This window comes from Hylobates moloch, unplaced genomic scaffold (genome assembly GCF_009828535.3).
Source record: "Hylobates moloch isolate HMO894 unplaced genomic scaffold, HMol_V3 SCAFFOLD_14, whole genome shotgun sequence".
Lineage (NCBI taxonomy): Eukaryota > Metazoa > Chordata > Mammalia > Primates > Hylobatidae > Hylobates > Hylobates moloch.
The window spans coordinates 65288779-65306166 of NW_026652289.1; the positions used below are offsets into that span (position 1 = coordinate 65288779).

Below are 17388 nucleotides of genomic sequence, written 5' to 3' on the forward strand. Positions count from 1 at the left end.
GGCGAAACGCCATCTCTACTAAACAGACAAAAATTAGCCGAGTGTGGTAGCAGGCGCCTGTAATCCCAGCTACTCAGGAGGCTGAGGCAGGGAGAATTGCTTGAACCCGGAAGGCAGAGGTTGCAGTGAGCCAAGATTGTGCTATTGCACTCCAGCCTGGGCGACAAGAGCGAAACTTCATCTCAAAAAAAAAAAAAAAAAAAAAGGATTAATAAGAAGAATTGGGAGAGCTGGCTTTGAAAGGAGTGGGAAGAGAGGTCACTGGTGAGCCAGGGCAGTGCAGTCTCTGAGAGGCAGGAAAAGCTGAGGCCACATTGTTAGAAGGTTGCATGATGTTCCCATGGGCTGGAGCCTGAAAAGAAGCCACTGCAGTAGGCAATTAGGAGCTCACTCATGGCTTTTGAGAGTAGGATTTCAGTGCAGTGGAGACAGTGGAAGTTAGGCTGCAGAAGGTGGGCAGGCCAAATGGACCTAGCAGACTTTGCGCATCAGGGGCTGGCTAGCACCCTCTAGAAGTTTGGCAAGGTAAGGGGAGAGGTTGGTTGGAAGTTTGAGGACAAGACAAGTTGAATGATCTCTCGTTTTAGAATATAAGAAACTTAAAATTAGCCGGGCATAGTGGCATGTGCCTGTGGTCCAAGCTACTCAGGAGGCTGAGGTAGGAGGATCATTTAAACCCGACAGGTCGAGGCTGCAATGAGCCGAGATCGCACCACTGCACTGTACTCCAGTCTGGGCGACAGAGCGAGACCGTCTCAAAAAAGAACATAAGAAACTTGAGGGCCTGAACTGTGTCAGTCAGACCCTATCCTTTCAAAGATGTGGATATTGGAGAATCCTCTTATTTTGAAACAAGTTACCAATTTTAGATATAACTTTTAAAAAAAATTTTTATGAATAAAGAGCCTGTGACATTTTGCAGAGAAACAGCTTCACACTTTTTATTTATTCAGAACCTGGTGTACCTTTCCAGAATAGCAGCTTTAGCCTCAGTTGAGTTATATGTGTCATTGCCGTTCCACCATAAGAAGCTAAATGACTGATCAGAAAATATAAAAGCACTGTGGTGTGTGGTGCATAACATGTCCACATGTTTTTGTTTTGTTTTTTTCAGATCGCCTGATAGGCTTGCCAGAGGGGCGTGCTCGCAATCACAATCGACCGCAACAAATCCCTGTCCTGGCTGGAGTGATCATTGAAGATGTGGCAGTTGGAGCTGAACACACACTTGCTTTGGCATCAAATGGAGATGTGTATGCCTGGGGGAGCAATTCAGAAGGGCAGGTAAATATTTATATTGCTTGCTGCTCTCTCATATTCTAGAAATCTTACAGTGTTCCTCGGTTGGGGAAAGAGATAAGCTAGGAAATTCATAATCTACTACAATACTCCAAGCACACCACTTTGCCATGGGACTGATTATTTTGTAAGTCTAGTTATGTCTTTCTCTCTCGACTGTGGCCAAAGAAGTATTATACCATGGTTTAAAACAATTCTGGCAGTACAGCAAAGTGATTAAGGGGATTAACTGAGTATATGTGTGTGTCCTCATACACTGTTAAGTGCCTGGCATGTAGTAAGCTGCAGTATGTAAGGATTTGCTACTGTCAACATTATCATCATTACTACAGCAAGATGTGAGATTAGGTCCTGGGAACATCAGTTGATATGGGAAAAAGAATGAAATAATAATATTTTTATATTTTATAATGTGATAGTATACAAAGTATCTTTAGGTTTATACAGGAAGTCTTGTCACCCCCATTATTTATAGGATTAAACTGAACCTCTGAGATACTGATAAGAGACTCAAGAGGTTGATGTGTTCACCCTCCTCTATTTATGAAGGAGGGAGAGACCTTGGTGTGAGATGTCTGAGATGCTATGACGGTGACTTTTAGCTCCACATGCAGAGCCACCTCCCCTTCCTCCATAAATCCTCTCTTGGTCTGGCTTCCCCTAGTGCCAGGGACCCTTAAGTTCAAGGTCTAGCATTATTCATATTAGCCTCAGTTTGGCTCCTGTGGTCTCCTCATCACTACCTTAACAGACAAGGAAGCTGCTCGTCATTGTGGTTGCACTCTTACTGAGAGGAGTTAATGTTGAAGGCACCTTTGGGAGTTTCCTGGCAGTGCCTTGACATGATCCTTCCTAATGATGTTGATTTGCTTAGCTGCTGAAACACTGGCTGTCCCAGTCAGACCCTAAGTATAGAGATTTGGAGATTAGAATTTGCTTCCATATATGTTTTTATGTATGTTTATTTATTGTTACACAGAAATCGGTGTGTTTTAAGTAACACACTTAAGTAACAGAATAGATCATTCTGTTATTACTTAACTTTCCAAGAATTCATTTCCTTTTCATAAGTGGAATCCAAGGATGTGTTTAGTCATCAAGACTCATCTGCTAGATTTGGAATGACCTTGTTGCAGCTTAGTTTTTAGCAGTCTGAGCTGTGAGGACTGTTATAATAAAGAAAATCAGAATGTGTTTTATTATTGGGGGCTGGGCGCGGTGGCTCACGCCTGTAATCCCAGCACTTTGGGAAGCCGAGGTAGGTGGATTACCTGAGCTCAGGAGTTCAAGATCAGCCTGGCCAAGATGGTGAAACCCCATCTCTACTAAAAATACAAAAATTAGCCAGGTGTGGTGGTGGGCACCTGTAATCCCAGCTACTTGGGAGGCTGAGGCAGAAAATTGCTTGAACCAGGGAGGTGGAGGTTGCAGTGAGCTGAGATTGTGCCACTGCACTCCAGCACTCCAGCCTGGATGACAGAGCAAGACTCCATCTCAAAAAAAAAAAAAAAAAAAAAAAATGTATTTTATTGATGCTGATGCATGGTACAGTTACTAACTTATTTATGTCTGCCACCATCTAAGAAAAATTTCATATTAACTTCCTCTCTTCCTCTTTCTAATTGAATGTCTGTATATTTATGATTTATTCCCAGCTCGGCCTAGGCCACACCAACCATGTTCGAGAACCAACCCTGATAACAGGTCTGCAAGGGAAAAATGTTCGGCAGATCTCGGCTGGCCGCTGCCACAGTGCTGCATGGACAGCACCACCTGTCCCACCAAGAGCACCAGGTGAGGAATGAAATATTCATGCTCCTGCAGCATTTCTTTTTTAGCAGTACCCCATGGCACTGTCTGCTTGCCAGTTCCAAACTGTATCCAGCATTGTTGTGAAACCGTCAAGCCTTCTGCCACACAAAGCATTCTTTGTGCTACTAGCACTGGAAGTATTTTCATAGCAGGCATTTGTCCTGCTGACATCAGTATGAACCAGGTCCTCTCTGCACCCCCAAAAGCAGAATACATATTACTTATGCAAGCAAAAATTTATAATTTTAGCAGCAACTAAGTTTTTTTTTGTTGTTTTTTGTTTGTTTGTTTTTGTTTTGAGATGGAGTCTTGCTCTGTCACCTAGGCTGGAGTGCAGTGGTGTGATCTCATCTCACTGCAACCTCCGCCTCCCCGGTTCAAGTGATTCTGCTGCCTCAGCCTCCCAAGTAGCTGGGACTACAGGCATGCATTACCATTCCTGGCTAATTTTTTGTATTTTTAGTAGAAACGGGGTTTTGCCATGTTGGCCAGGCTGGTCTCGAATTCCTGACCTCCAGTGATCCGCCCGCCTCAGCCTCCCAAAGTGTTAGGATTACAGGCATGAGCCACAGCGCCTGGCCAGTATTTTTAATATATAAAAGAAATGACAAATTAGAGCTTTCTAAGGCCCATTGTTAGAAACAAAGATTAAAAGTCCTGAGACTGTTTGTCAAATTCCTCACCTTAGTTAACCATTTGAAACATGATGTCTGTGCATTGGCACAGCAATCAACTTGCTGCCATTTTATTCCTGTGTTTAGCAAGACTAGTGGGCTACTTCTAGCTTTTTGTTGTTTGTTTTATTTTTAATTTATTATGAAATTTTTATATAGCTACACAAAGATTTAAAGAAAACCATAATACATACTTGTGTGCTCAGCACCCAACTGTGGGCACTTTCTGATTTGATCTGTCTTCCATTCCTTCCAGATGTAGCTATTACCTTAATGTTGTGACATTTGTCATTCTTACACATTTCTTCATATTTGGGCTGTTTCCTTTTTTTTTTTTTTCGAGACAGAGTCTCACTTTGTTGACCAGGCTGGAGTGTAATGGCGCGATCTCGGCTCACTGCAACCTCTGCCTCCCTGGTTCAAGCGATTCTCCTGGCTCAGCCTCCCGAGTAGCTGGGATTACAGGCATGTGCCACCATGCCCAACTCATTTTTATATTTTTAGTAGAGATGGTGTTTTGCCATATTGGCCAGGCTGATCTTGAACTCCTGACCTCAAGTCTGGAGTTCAAGCCTCGGCCTCCCAAAGTGCTGGGATTACAGGTGTGAGCCACTGTGTCCAGCCTATTGGACAAGGCCCTCAAGCCTTGTCTTTCTACCATCTTCTGGTGTCTAAGGCACTAGAATTTCCCTGAAGCAACATTGTGCCTAAGAGCCCAGCATTCTCTTCCAGTTTTGTTAACCCCTCTATTTCTTAGGGGGTTCCTAAGATTCCCCATAGGGATTTTTTTTCTTAGATAATCTAAGAGAGAAAAGTGGGAATTCCAGGTAGATTCCAAACAAGCAGGAAATGGTTTCTATTAACAGAATCTAGAATGAGCAGAGCTGCCTACACACTGACAATTTCAGGTACTCAGTGGCTTCAGAGGGATTTCACTTCCACTTCAGGGCAGAAGCTATCCAGTGTGACAGGTAAAGGTTCAAGCTCTGGGGCCACATTGCTGGGGCTGAATCCCAGCTCCTCCACATATGATCTGAGTGACCTTGAGACTCAGTGTTTTGTCTGTAAAATGAGGATGATAATAGCACCTACTGCAAAGAGCTGTAGAAGTAAGTGGCCCCATTCATGTAAAGCTCTTAGAATAGTGCCAGGCACATAGAAGGTACTCAGTAAATGTTAGTTTTTACTACGAACAATAATAATACCTCTAGGGGCCGGCGCGGTGGCTCACGCTTGTAATCCCAGCACTTTGGGAGGCCGAGGCGGGCGGATCACGAGGTCAGGAGATCGAGACCACGGTGAAACCCCGTCTCTACTAAAAATACAAAAAAATTAGCCGGGCGTGGTGGCGGGCGCCTATAGTCCCAGCTACTCGAAGAGGCTGAGGCAGGAGAATGGCATGAACCCAGGAGGCGGAGCTTGCAGTGAGCCAAGATTGCGCCACTGCACTCCAGCCTGGGTGACAGAGCGAGACTCCGTCTCAAAAAAAAAAAAAAAAAATACCTCTAGGAATTGCACTGTACCAGTCTTTATTTACAGGAAAGTGAAGTGAGTTTGTATCTTGTTTTTATTCTTTTATGTGTTTTTATAGGAGGGTAGCTGTGGATGCAGGACTTGTAGTCTTTGCTTCTTACAGAACTCTTATTCTTGTAGTAAAAGCCTCATGAATCATGCACCTGTGTGTTTCTGTCATGAATACTTGCTGTCAGATCCCTAGTGAATATGGAGTTGGCTCTGCTAAGTTTCCCATTTCCATTTTCCAGAACTGCCTACCTAGTCCTTGCCCACATTTGCGGTGTTATGAAGACAGTTATTAAATATGAAAGGAAAAATTTGGCTTTATTTACCTATTTATTTTTGTGAAGGAACTGCTTAAGTTCTATTGTTAAATAAATGGGAAACAAAAAGAGAAATACCAGGTTTCATTTCCATAATAATAAAGACATTTTATTTTATTTTTTCTCCGCCCCCAATAAAGACATTTTAAAAACCAACACGAATGCACACACCAAACTAAGATGAATCGATGGATAGAGGTTGGAATGGGTGCCCATTGCATAATTATCTCAGCTTCTCTGTATGCTTGAAATTTTTCAAAATGTGAAAAGTGAAAGCAATGCTGTTTCCTTCACAAGTGCCCATTTGCTTTCTGGACAGGTGTGTCAGTACCTCTGCAGCTGGGCCTGCCTGACACAGTGCCCCCCCAGTATGGGGCGCTGAGAGAAGTTAGCATTCACACGGTGCGGGCCAGGCTCCGGCTGCTTTACCACTTCTCTGACCTCATGTACTCATCCTGGAGACTGCTGAACCTTAGCCCCAACAACCAGGTAACAGACTGGCGTGGTAAGCAGCCAGGCACAGACTGGCTTGGTAAGCAGTGCCCATGACATGCTCGCCAGGCCCCAGGGCCTTTCCCTCTGCCTTTGGAAAATTCTTTCATGGCTAATAAGATAAACTTCTATTCCCATTTTATTGCTGTGTTAGGGACAGTCTAGAGGTTTGTCATGATGTGCTGGACAGAGTGGTCTTCCTTCTGTGTTTTGGTTTATCCAGAAATCAAGAATGAATGGCTATGCATACTACGCATACCATTTCTTTTTTTTTTTTTTTTTTTTTCTAGACGGAGTCTCGCTCTGTCACCCAGGCTGGAGTGCAGTGGCGCAATCTCGGCTCACTGCAACCTCTGCCTCTCAGGTTCAAGCAGTTCTCCTGCCTCAGCCTCCTGAGTAGCTGAGATTACAGGCCTGGGCCACCATGCCTGGCTAATTTTTGTATTTTTAGTAAAGACGGGGTTTCACCATGTTAGTCAGGCTGGTCTCGAACTCCTGACCTCAAATGATCCTCCCCACCTCCACCTCCCAAAGTGCTGAAATACAAATGTGAGCCACTGCGCCCAGCCACTAAGCATGCCATTTCTACAAAGTCTAAAATATGATTTTAAAATGTAAGCACACAAAGCTATTAGAACCACAGTCAGGGTTGTTACATAAATGAATCTGAGAAATTTCAGATACTTTTTTCTCTTCTTACAAATTAGCATTCTGGGTCCTGGGGAAAGGGAGGTTGGGGAAATAAAGTAAATTTTGCTGATTTGTCTATCTTTATGGACTAGTCCAGTAACAAAGTGGCTAGCTATTGTGTGGGTGCGTGTGTGTGTAGGTGTGTGTGTGCGTGCGCACGTGCGCGTGAGATTTGACAAATCACTGCTAGAAATAGCCAGGCAGCAGAGTCCTGTGCAGCACTAAACAGTGTTAGCAAACTGTAATTAGTGGGAGAAATGTTTGTAATGTAAAGTTAACTGAGAAAGGCAGGTCAGAATGATATTAACAATGTGAAAAATGTTATGTGTACATACACAAAAGAAAACAGGAAGGAAATAGATGAAATTATTAATGGGGCATCTCTATATGGTAGGATTTGGAATTTGTGCATACATGTGTGTATTCTTCTCTGTATTTTCTAAGGTTTTTAAAAATGGTAATTATATATTTTATCAGAAAAAAATGTTAAAGGTTACTAATAGTTCCTAATCCTGAGTTTATGCTCTTAAAGTGCATTTTTAAAAGAATGTATGTTCTTTTTTTCAATTTTTAAAATAATATTGAGACAGGGTCTCACTCTGTGCCCAGGCTGGAGTACAGTAGCATGATCTCAGCTCACTGCAGCCTCAACCTCTTTGGACTCAGGTGATCCACCCACGTCAGCCTCCCGAGTAACATGGTGGCACATGCCACCATGCCCAGCTAATTTTTGTGTTTTTGTAGAGAAGGGTTTTGCCATGTTACCCAGGCTAGTCTTGAACTCCTGGGCTCAAGCGATCCGCCCACCACAGCCTCCCAAAGTGCTGGGACTACAGGCATGAGCCACTGCGCCCAGCCAAAATAATGTATGTTCTACAAGTGAAAATTGTTATTTCTTTTAAGCCTAGATTATACCATTTCTGATAACCGTACCTTCTGTTACAGAACAGCACATCCCATTATAATGCTGGAACTTGGGGCATTGTACAGGGACAACTTCGGCCTTTGTTAGCCCCAAGAGTCTACACTCTGCCAATGGTGCGCTCCATAGGAAAAACCATGGTTCAAGGCAAAAACTATGGACCTCAGATAACTGTAAAGAGGATATCAACCAGGTTAGCATATGTATGTGTGTTTCACTAACGAGCTGGGATTTGTTCAGATGGATATTATTACTAATTTCTGTGAGTCTTGGTTTCCTCACTTCTAAGGCAGGGTAGATAGTTATAGTACTTATATTAGTACCTGGTGTGGTTACAGTGGGCCTAGCACAGTGTTTGCCTGTTAAACTAGCTTTTTCATTCACTGATGGGAAGATACCATGTGATTTTTGGGGAAATTGGTAAGAGTTGTATTTCATTGCTTTCTCCCTTTCTTTTAAAGGGGACGGAAGTGTAAGCCCATTTTTGTCCAAATAGCGAGACAAGTAGTTAAGCTGAATGCTTCAGACCTCCGCCTGCCTTCCCGAGCGTGGAAGGTTAAGCTGGTTGGAGAAGGGGCTGATGATGCTGGAGGAGTGTTTGATGACACCATCACAGAGATGTGCCAGGTATATTCCTGCAGTGTCCCCTGCTGAGTTATCTAGTCTGCTAGTGGCCATTTTGCTGTTTCCAGTGATCACTCTGCCAGGCATGTTTTTATAAATGTAGCAAGGATGCATTTGTGAGCCTCATAAAGTCATGCTGTTAGTGATACATAGGTAAATTAGAGCAACAGCTTTTGAAATGCTTTGTCGAGATACCTTACTACATAAATATCAGTTCTTAGGCATTTACCAATGACTCACCATCTGTTGTGTTATAATACTGGCAGAACAAACAACAATGGCATATATGTACATTTATGTAACAGACAAATCCAGGAGCACCCATGTGCTCTGATTTATTCTGGTGCTTTTAGAACAAAGTAGAACTGCCAGATTCCAGGGGAATTAGAAAAATAAATGTTAAGAACTGGTCTTAAAATTAGACCAATTCTAATTTTAATGTCTGCATTGGCAGCTTTGCTTCCAGATCAGCTCTGTCCTTTCCAGCATTGCCTAGTATCAGGATTTTTCCAGTAAACCCTGTGACTAAAATAATGCTTGGCTATAATTACTGATTCGATTTGAAACATCACTACACTCTTTTCACAGCCACCACTACTCCTGCCCTGGATTGACTTTCTCATTCCTTTTGGTTCTTCATACATGAATGCTTTCCATATGGGGGATTTCCTAATTTCATTTTAAATTGAAACCACAAAAATAAAGTATGAAATCGTTAGTTGTCACATGGCATTATAAATTCCTCAAAATATTCTCTTTTCAGTATGATCTTTAATGTAATTGGTTTGTTCTCTTCATGCATTTAATTGTCATTTCTCAAAAAATTTTTTTCTTTCTTCTGCAGGAACTTGAAACTGGTATTGTTGACCTTCTTATACCCTCTCCCAATGCAACTGCAGAAGTGGGTTACAATAGGGACAGGTATGGCAGTCAGCAAGTGTTCATTATACGTCTAAAATAATAATAACAGCTCACATTTATTGAGTGCTTACTATGTACCAGGTACTGTTTTAAGTGCTTTACACCTATTATCCCCTTCAGTCCTCATTGTAACCCTAAGGAGTAAATATTGTTGTTATCCTCTTTTCAAAGATGAGGAAACAGGCCAGGCACGGTGGCTTACGCCTGTAATTCCAGCACTTTGGGAGGCCGAGGCGGGTGGATCACCAGATGTCAGGAGTTTAAGACCAGACTGGCCAACATGGTGAAACCCCATCTCTACTAAAAATGCAAAAATTAGCCGGGCATGGTGGCACATGCCTGTAATCCCAGCTACTTGGGAGCCTGAGGCAGGAGAATCACTTGATTTGAACCCAGGAGGCGGAGGCTGCAGTGAGCCGAGATCACACCACTGTACTCCAGCCTGGGCAACAGAGCGAGACCACGTCTCAAAAAAAAAAAAAAAAAAAAAAAAAGGAAACAGGCACTTCCATCAAGCCTTGATATTTGTTGAGACCAAATCAATGATAATATAGAGGGAAGAGGAACCTCACACTTGATCATGAAACCTGATTTATGTTTCTGAAGGCCCACATGGCCTCCCCATAATGAATTTTCTGCACCAAAATTTATTTAGAAGTGTTATTATGCTAGCAAGTCACAAAATTTAGTATTTGCAATTACATACTGTCTTTATATTTGCAAAATTTTGAATTTTGGATCCTGTTTCATGGACTTGTAAATTAAAAACAGAATGATTACGCAGCTCCTCACCAGCAATGGAACAAAGCTGGACAGAGAATGACGAGTTGAGAGAAGAAGGCTTCAGACGATCAAACTACTCTGGGCTAAAGGAGGAAGTTCGAACCCATGGCAAAGAAGTTAAAAACCTTGAAAAAAAATTAGACGAATGGCTAACTAGAAAAACCAATGCAGAGAAGTCCTTAAAGGACCTGATGGAGCTGAAAACCACGGCATGAGAACTACGTGATGAATGCACAAGCCTCAGTAGCTGATTCGATCAACTGGAAGAAAGAGTATCAGTGATGGAAGAGCAAATGAATGAAATGAAGTGAGAAGAGAAGTTTAGAGAAAAAAGAATAAAAAGAAATGAACAAAGCCTCCAAGAAATATGGGCCTATGTGAAAAGACCAAATCTACGTCTGATTGGTGTACCTGAAAGTGACGGGGAGAATGGAACCAAGTTGGAAAACACCCTGCAGGATATTATCCAGGAGAACTTCCCTAGTCTAGCAAGCCAGGCCAGTATTCAAATTCAGGAAATAAAGAGAACGCCACAAAGATACTCCTTGAGAAGAGCAACTCCAAGACACATAATTGTCAGATTCACCAAAGTTGAAATGAAGGAAAAAATGTTAAGAGCAGCCAGAGAGAAAGGTCGGGTTACCCACAAAGGGAAGCCCATCAGACTAACAAGCAGATCTCTCAGCAGAAACTCTACAAGCCAGAAGAGAGTGGGGGCCAATATTCAACATTCTTAAAGAAAAGAATTTTCAACCCAGAATTTCATATCCAGCCAAACTAAGCTTCATAAGTGAAGGAGAAATAAAATACTTTACAGACAACCAAATGCTGAGAGATTTTGTCACCACCAGGCCTGCCCTAAAAGAGCTCCTGAAGGAAGCACTAAACATGGAAAGGAACAACTGGTACCAGCCACTGCAAAAACATGCCAAATTGTAAAGACCATCGAGGCTAGGAAGAAACTGCATCAACTAACGAGCAAAATAACCAGCTAATATCATAATGACAGGATCAAATTCACACATAACAATATTAACCTTAAATGTAAATGGGCTAAGTGCTCCAATTAAAAGACACAGACTGGCAAATTGGATAAAGAGTCAAGACCCATCAGTGTGCTGTATTCAGGAAACCCATCTCACATGCGGAGACACACATAGGCTCAAAATAAAGGGATGGAGGAAGATCTACCAAGCAAATGGAAAACAAAAAAAGGCAGGGGTTGCAATCCTAGTCTCTGATAAAACAGACTTTAAACCAACAAAGATCAAAAGAGACAAAGAAGGCCATTACATAATGGTAAAGGGATCAATTCAACAAGAAGAACTAACTATCCTAAATATATATATGCACCCAATACAGGAGCACCCAGATTCATAAAGCAAGTCCTGAGTGACCTACAAAGAGACTTAGACTCTCACACAATAATAATGGGAGACTTTAACACCCCACTGTCAACATTAGACAGATCAACGAGACAGAAAGTTAACAAGGACATCCAGGAATTGAACTCAGCTCTGCACCAAGTGGACCTAATAGACATCTACAGAACTCTCCACCCCAAATCAATAGAATATACATTCTTTTCAGCACCACACCACACCTATTCCAAAATTGACCACATTGTTGGAAGTAAAGCACTCCTCAGCAAATGTAAAAGAACAGAAATTATAACAAACTGTCTCTCAGACCACGGTACAATCAAACTAGAACTCAGGATTAAGAAACTCACTCAAAACCACTCAACTACATGGAAACTGAACAACCTGCTCCTGAATGACTACTGGGTACATAACAAAATGAAGGAAGAAATAAAGATGTTCTTTGAAACCAACGAGAACAAAGACACAACATACCAGAATCTCTGGGACACATTCAAAGTAGTGTGCAGAGGGAAATTTATAGCACTAAATGCCCACAAGAGAAAGCAGGAAAGATCTAAAATTGACACCCTAACATCACAATTAAAAGAACTAGAGAAGCAAGAGCAAACACATTCAAAAGCTAGCAGAAGGCAAGAAATAACTAAGATCAGAGCAGAACTGAAGGAAATAGAGACACAAGAAACCCTTCAAAAAATCAGTGAATCCAGGAGCTGGTTTTTTGAAAAGATCAACAAAATTGATAGACCACTAGCAAGACTAATAAAGAAGAAAAGAGAGAAGAATCAAATAGACCCAATAAAAAATGACAAAGGGGATATCACCACTGATCCCACAGAAATACAAACTACCATCAGAGAATACTATAAACACCTCTATGCAAATAAATTAGAAAATCTAGAAGAAATGGATAAATTCCTCAACACATACACTGTCCCAAGACTAAACCAGGAAGAAGTTGAATCTCTGAATAGACCAATAACAGGCTCTGAAATTGAGGCAATAATTAATAGCTTACCAACCAAAAAAAGTCCAGGACCAGATGGATTCACAGCCAAATTCTACCAGAGGTACAAGGAGGAGCTGGTACCATTCCTTCTGAAACTATTCCAATCAATAGAAAAAGAGGGAATCCTCCCTAACTCATTTTAGGAGGCCAGCTTCATCCTGATCCCAAAGCCTGGCAGAGACACAACAAAAAAAGAGAATTTTAGACCAATATCCTTGATGAACATTGATGCAAAAATCCTCAATAAAATACTGGCAAACCGAATCCAGCAACACATCAAAAAGCTTATCCAGCATGATCAAGCAAGTGGGCTTCATCCCTGGGATGCAAGGCTGATTCAACATACGAAAATCAATAAACATAATCCAGCATATAAACAGAACCAAAGACAAAGACCACATGATTATCTCAATAGATGCAGAAAAGGCCTTTGACAAAATTCAACAACCCTTCATGCTAAAAACTCTCAATAAATTAGGTATTAATGGGATGTATCTCAAAATAATAAGAGCTATCTATGACAAACCCACAGCCAATATCATACTGAATGGGCAAAAACTGGAAGCATTCCCTTTGAAAACTGGCACAAGACAGGGATGCTCTCTCTCACCACTCCTATTCAACATAGTGTTGGAAGTTCTGGCCAGGGCAGTCAGGCAGGAGAAGGAAATAAACGGCATTCAATTAGGAAAAGAGGAAGTCAAATTGTCCCTGTTTGCAGATGACATGATTGTATATCTAGAAAACCCCATTGTCTCAGCCCAAAATCTCCTTAAGCTGATAGGCAACTTCAGCAAAGTGTCAGGATACAAAATCAATGTGCAAAAATCACAAGCATTCTTATACACCAATAACAGACAAACAGAGAGCCAAATTATGAGTGAACTCCCATTCACAATTGCTTCAAAGAGAATAAAATACCTAGGAATCCAACTTACAAGGGACGTGAAGCACCTCTTCAAGGAGAACTACAAACCACTGCTCAGTGAAATAAAAGAGGATACAAACAAATGGAAGAACATTCCATGCTCATGGGTAGGAAGAATCAATATCGTGAAAATGGCCATTTGCCCAAGGTAATTTATAGATTCAATGCCATCCCCATCAAGCTACCAATGACTTTCTTCACAGAATTGGAAAAAACTACTTTAAAGTTCACATGGAACCAAAAAAGAGCCTGCATTGCCAAGTTAATCCTAAGCCAAAAGAACAAAGCTGGAGGCATCACGCTACCTGACTTCAAGCTATACTATAAGGCTACAGTAACCAAAACAGCATGGTACTGGTACCAAAACAGATATATAGACCAATGGAACAGAACAGCGCCCTCAGAAATAATGCCGCATATCTACAACTATCTGATCTTTGACAAACCTGACAAAAACAAATGGGGAAAGGATTCCCTATTTAATAAATGGTGCTGGGAAAACTGGCTAGCCATATGTAGAAAGCTGAAACTGGATCCCTTCCTTACACCTTATACAAAAATTAATTCAAGATGGATTAAAGACTTAAATGTTAGACCTAAAACCATTAAAACCCTAGAAGAAAGCCTAGGCAATACCATTCAGGACACAGGCAAGGGCAAGGACTTCATGTCTGAGACATCAAAAGCAATGGCAACAAAAGCCAAAATTGACAAATGGGATCTAATTAAAGAGATTCTGCACAGCAAAAGAAACTACCATCAGAGTGAACAGGCAACGTACAGAATGGGAGAAAATTTTTGCAACCTACTCATCTGACAAAGGGCTAATATTCAGAATCTACAATGAACTCAAACAAATTTACAAGAAAAAAACAGCCCCATCAAAAAGTGGGCGAAGGATATGAACAGACACTTCTCAAAAGAAGACATTTATGCAGCCAAAAGACACATGAAAAAATGCTCATCATCACTGGCCATCAGAGAAATGCAAATCAAAACCACAATGAGATACCATCTCACACCAATTAGAATGGCAATCATTAAAAAGTCAGGAAACAACAGGTGCTGGAGAGGATGTGGAGAAATAGGAACACTTTTACACTGTTGATGGAACTGTAAGCTAGTTCAACCATTGTGGAAGTCAGTGTGGCGATTCCTCAGGGATCTAGAACTAGAAATAGCATTTGACCCAGCCATCCCATTTCTGGGTATATACCCAAAGGATTATAAAACATGCTGTTATAAAGACACATGCACACGTATGTTTATTGCAGCACTATTCACAATAGGAAAGACTTGGAACCAACCCAAATGTCCAACAACGATAGACTGGATTAAGAAAATGTGGCACATATACACCATGGAATACTATGCAGCCATAAAAAATGATGAGTTCATGTCCTTTATAGGGACATGGATGAAGCTGGAAACCATCATTCTCAGCAAACTATTGCAAGGACAAAAAACCAAACACTGTGTGTTCTCACTCATAGGTGGGAATTGAACAATGAGAACACATGGACACAGGAAGGGGAACATCACACACCAGGGCCTGTTGTGGGGTGAGGGGAGGGAGGCGGGGATAGCATTAGGAGATATACCTAATGCTAAATGACGAGTTAATGGGTGCAGCACACCAACATGGCACATGTATACATATATAACAAACCTGCACGTTGTGCACATGTACCCTAAAACTTATAACAAAAAGAAAAACAATGATTTTAGAAAACAGGGCATTCTGAAGCAGGTAGCTTAAGATCCTTACATAGTTCTTCTAAAACTAGTTCAGAATATAGTCCATGTGCTGTGTGAAACAATAACCATGGTCCACATGTGGCTTTTGAGAACTCAACATGTGATTAGGGAAGCCGAAGAACTGAATTTTTAGTTTTATTTAATTACTTATCGCCTTATGTGGCTAATGGATGCCATATTGAACAGTACAGGTATAGACTAATGCTATAGCTGTTGTTGCTAACTTATTTCTAATAGAAATAAGGAAAATACTGTTTGAAATATTCCCTTTAATTTTGCAGGTTCCTTTTTAACCCTTCTGCCTGCCTCGATGAACACTTAATGCAGTTTAAGTTTTTAGGAATTTTAATGGGGGTTGCCATTCGCACAAAGAAGCCTCTGGACCTTCACTTGGCCCCTCTGGTGTGGAAGCAGCTGTGCTGTGTCCCACTCACCCTAGAGGACCTGGAGGAGGTGGATCTGCTCTACGTGCAGACTCTCAACAGCATTCTTCACATTGAAGACAGTGGGATTACCGAGGAGAGTTTCCATGAGGTAAATCCTGGCCAGTCTGTGTTTCTACTGGTGTTGACGTCCTATATGCACAGACTAGAATTTTTCTGTGTAAAATTGAGATATAGTCGTCCACTTGCTGTCTGGCTGAACCATGCCGTGTCTATGCCATTGCGGCCCTTAGCAGCTCAACCCCAGCAGTTTAAACAGCTTCTAATAGAGCGGGCCCTGCACTTAGCTGCTCCTTCCCCCTTAATTTTTTTCTGCCTGTTAGAGTGAAGAACCAAGGTGGAAGGGGAGGCCTGGGGTCACGAGAGTTCAACAGGCTTGGTTTGTGAACAGAGAGATTTGGTCCCAGTTTTAACTACAGCTGGTTGAGTCATCACATTCCTGCTGATCAAGTAGCCTGATCAGTCCTACCTGTTTTGTGTTCCTTGTTTTTATCCTTAAAAATTGTGAGTTTGTTATTGCTGTGCCATATTTGTATGTAAAATACTTTTTGCTGTCATTTCTACCATGTAATAAAAATTCTTTTTTCTTCTGTTCCTAGATGATTCCTCTTGATTCTTTTGTTGGCCAGAGTGCTGATGGCAAAATGGTTCCTATAATCCCTGGTGGAAATAGTATCCCACTCACATTTTCCAACAGGAAGGAATATGTGGAGAGGGCCATTGAATATCGACTTCATGAGATGGACAGACAGGTGAGATGAAACATCTCGGAGGTACACATGAATGCTTGGGTTTCTCTCCAAATGAGAGCTGACTGGGTATGCCAAAATCTGCTAATATGTATTTACTGTGTTAATTCCTCTGTATGCATGTATGAATTTATTTATTTTAATTTACGTATTTATTTTTGAGACAGCATCTCACTCTGTTGCCTAGGCTGGAGTGCAATGGTGCAATCTCAGCTCACTGCAGCCTCTGACTCCTGGGTTCAAGTGATTCTCTGGCCTCAGCCTCCCCAGTAGCTGGGACTACAGGCATGTGTCACCACGCCTAGCTAATCTTTTTATTTTTTGGTAGAGAGAGGGTTTTGCCGTGTTAGCCAGGCTGGTCTTGAACTCCTGGCCTCAAGTGATCCACCTGCCTTAGCTTCCCAAAGTGTTGGGATTACAGGCGTGAGCCACCACACTCGGTGATTCCTTTATATTTATATTCCAAACCCTATTCAGAGACTTCTCAGGCCTTTTTCTCCTTACCCAGTGCCTTAAATCGGTTCTGAATTGGTCTTTGGTTGGATTGAGACCATTTTCATCTGGCATTCAGACCTTGCCTTTCTTACTCCTCCTTAGTCCTATTTGTCCTCATGTCTTACTGCTTCCCAGCTCAGCATCCCCACTCTAGTTGGGTTAGTCAGGACCCACGTAAATGAACCTTCAAATGCTGGTCTTATGACCTCACATGCATTTCCCTTTCCCTGTCTTGCTGCTGTTCTTGAAGCCTCAGCTAAGAGGGCATCTCCTGCACACACAAGCTTACCTCCAGGTCACCAACCTGTGGAGATCTTTTTCCTTACTTTGAAGTTCCTCAAGATATATCACATACTTCTATGTTATGGTCTAAGAATTAGGCCCCGGAATTTAGGTCTTGGTTTCCTCAACTTGCAAGAAATTGAATGAAGAATGCATTTTCTGTTTCATTTGAGTTATCCTTGTTCTGTGCTGACAGGTAAGTAAGCATTTAATAAATAATGGGAGTGTGAATGAGTGACCACAGAAATAAATATGGTGTCCAAAAATGGTTCTTTTGATAATACAAT

The 17388-nt window shown here is 41.6% G+C and overlaps 1 protein-coding gene across 10 annotated transcripts in view; it reads left to right on the forward strand.

Moving 5' to 3' along the window:
* The window catches only part of HERC1 (HECT and RLD domain containing E3 ubiquitin protein ligase family member 1), a 241425-nt gene that overhangs the window by 217963 nt on the left and 6074 nt on the right, over positions 1-17388 (forward strand). For all 10 annotated transcript variants that reach the window (XM_032174831.2, XM_032174833.2, XM_032174835.2 and 7 more), the window contains exons 69-76: positions 1115-1284; positions 2955-3093; positions 5943-6112; positions 7751-7920; positions 8189-8354; positions 9196-9272; positions 15414-15666; positions 16175-16327. In XM_032174831.2, the coding sequence (XP_032030722.1) occupies positions 1115-1284; positions 2955-3093; positions 5943-6112; positions 7751-7920; positions 8189-8354; positions 9196-9272; positions 15414-15666; positions 16175-16327 (1298 nt within the window). The remainder of the gene's footprint in view (positions 1-1114; positions 1285-2954; positions 3094-5942; positions 6113-7750; positions 7921-8188; positions 8355-9195; positions 9273-15413; positions 15667-16174; positions 16328-17388) is intronic.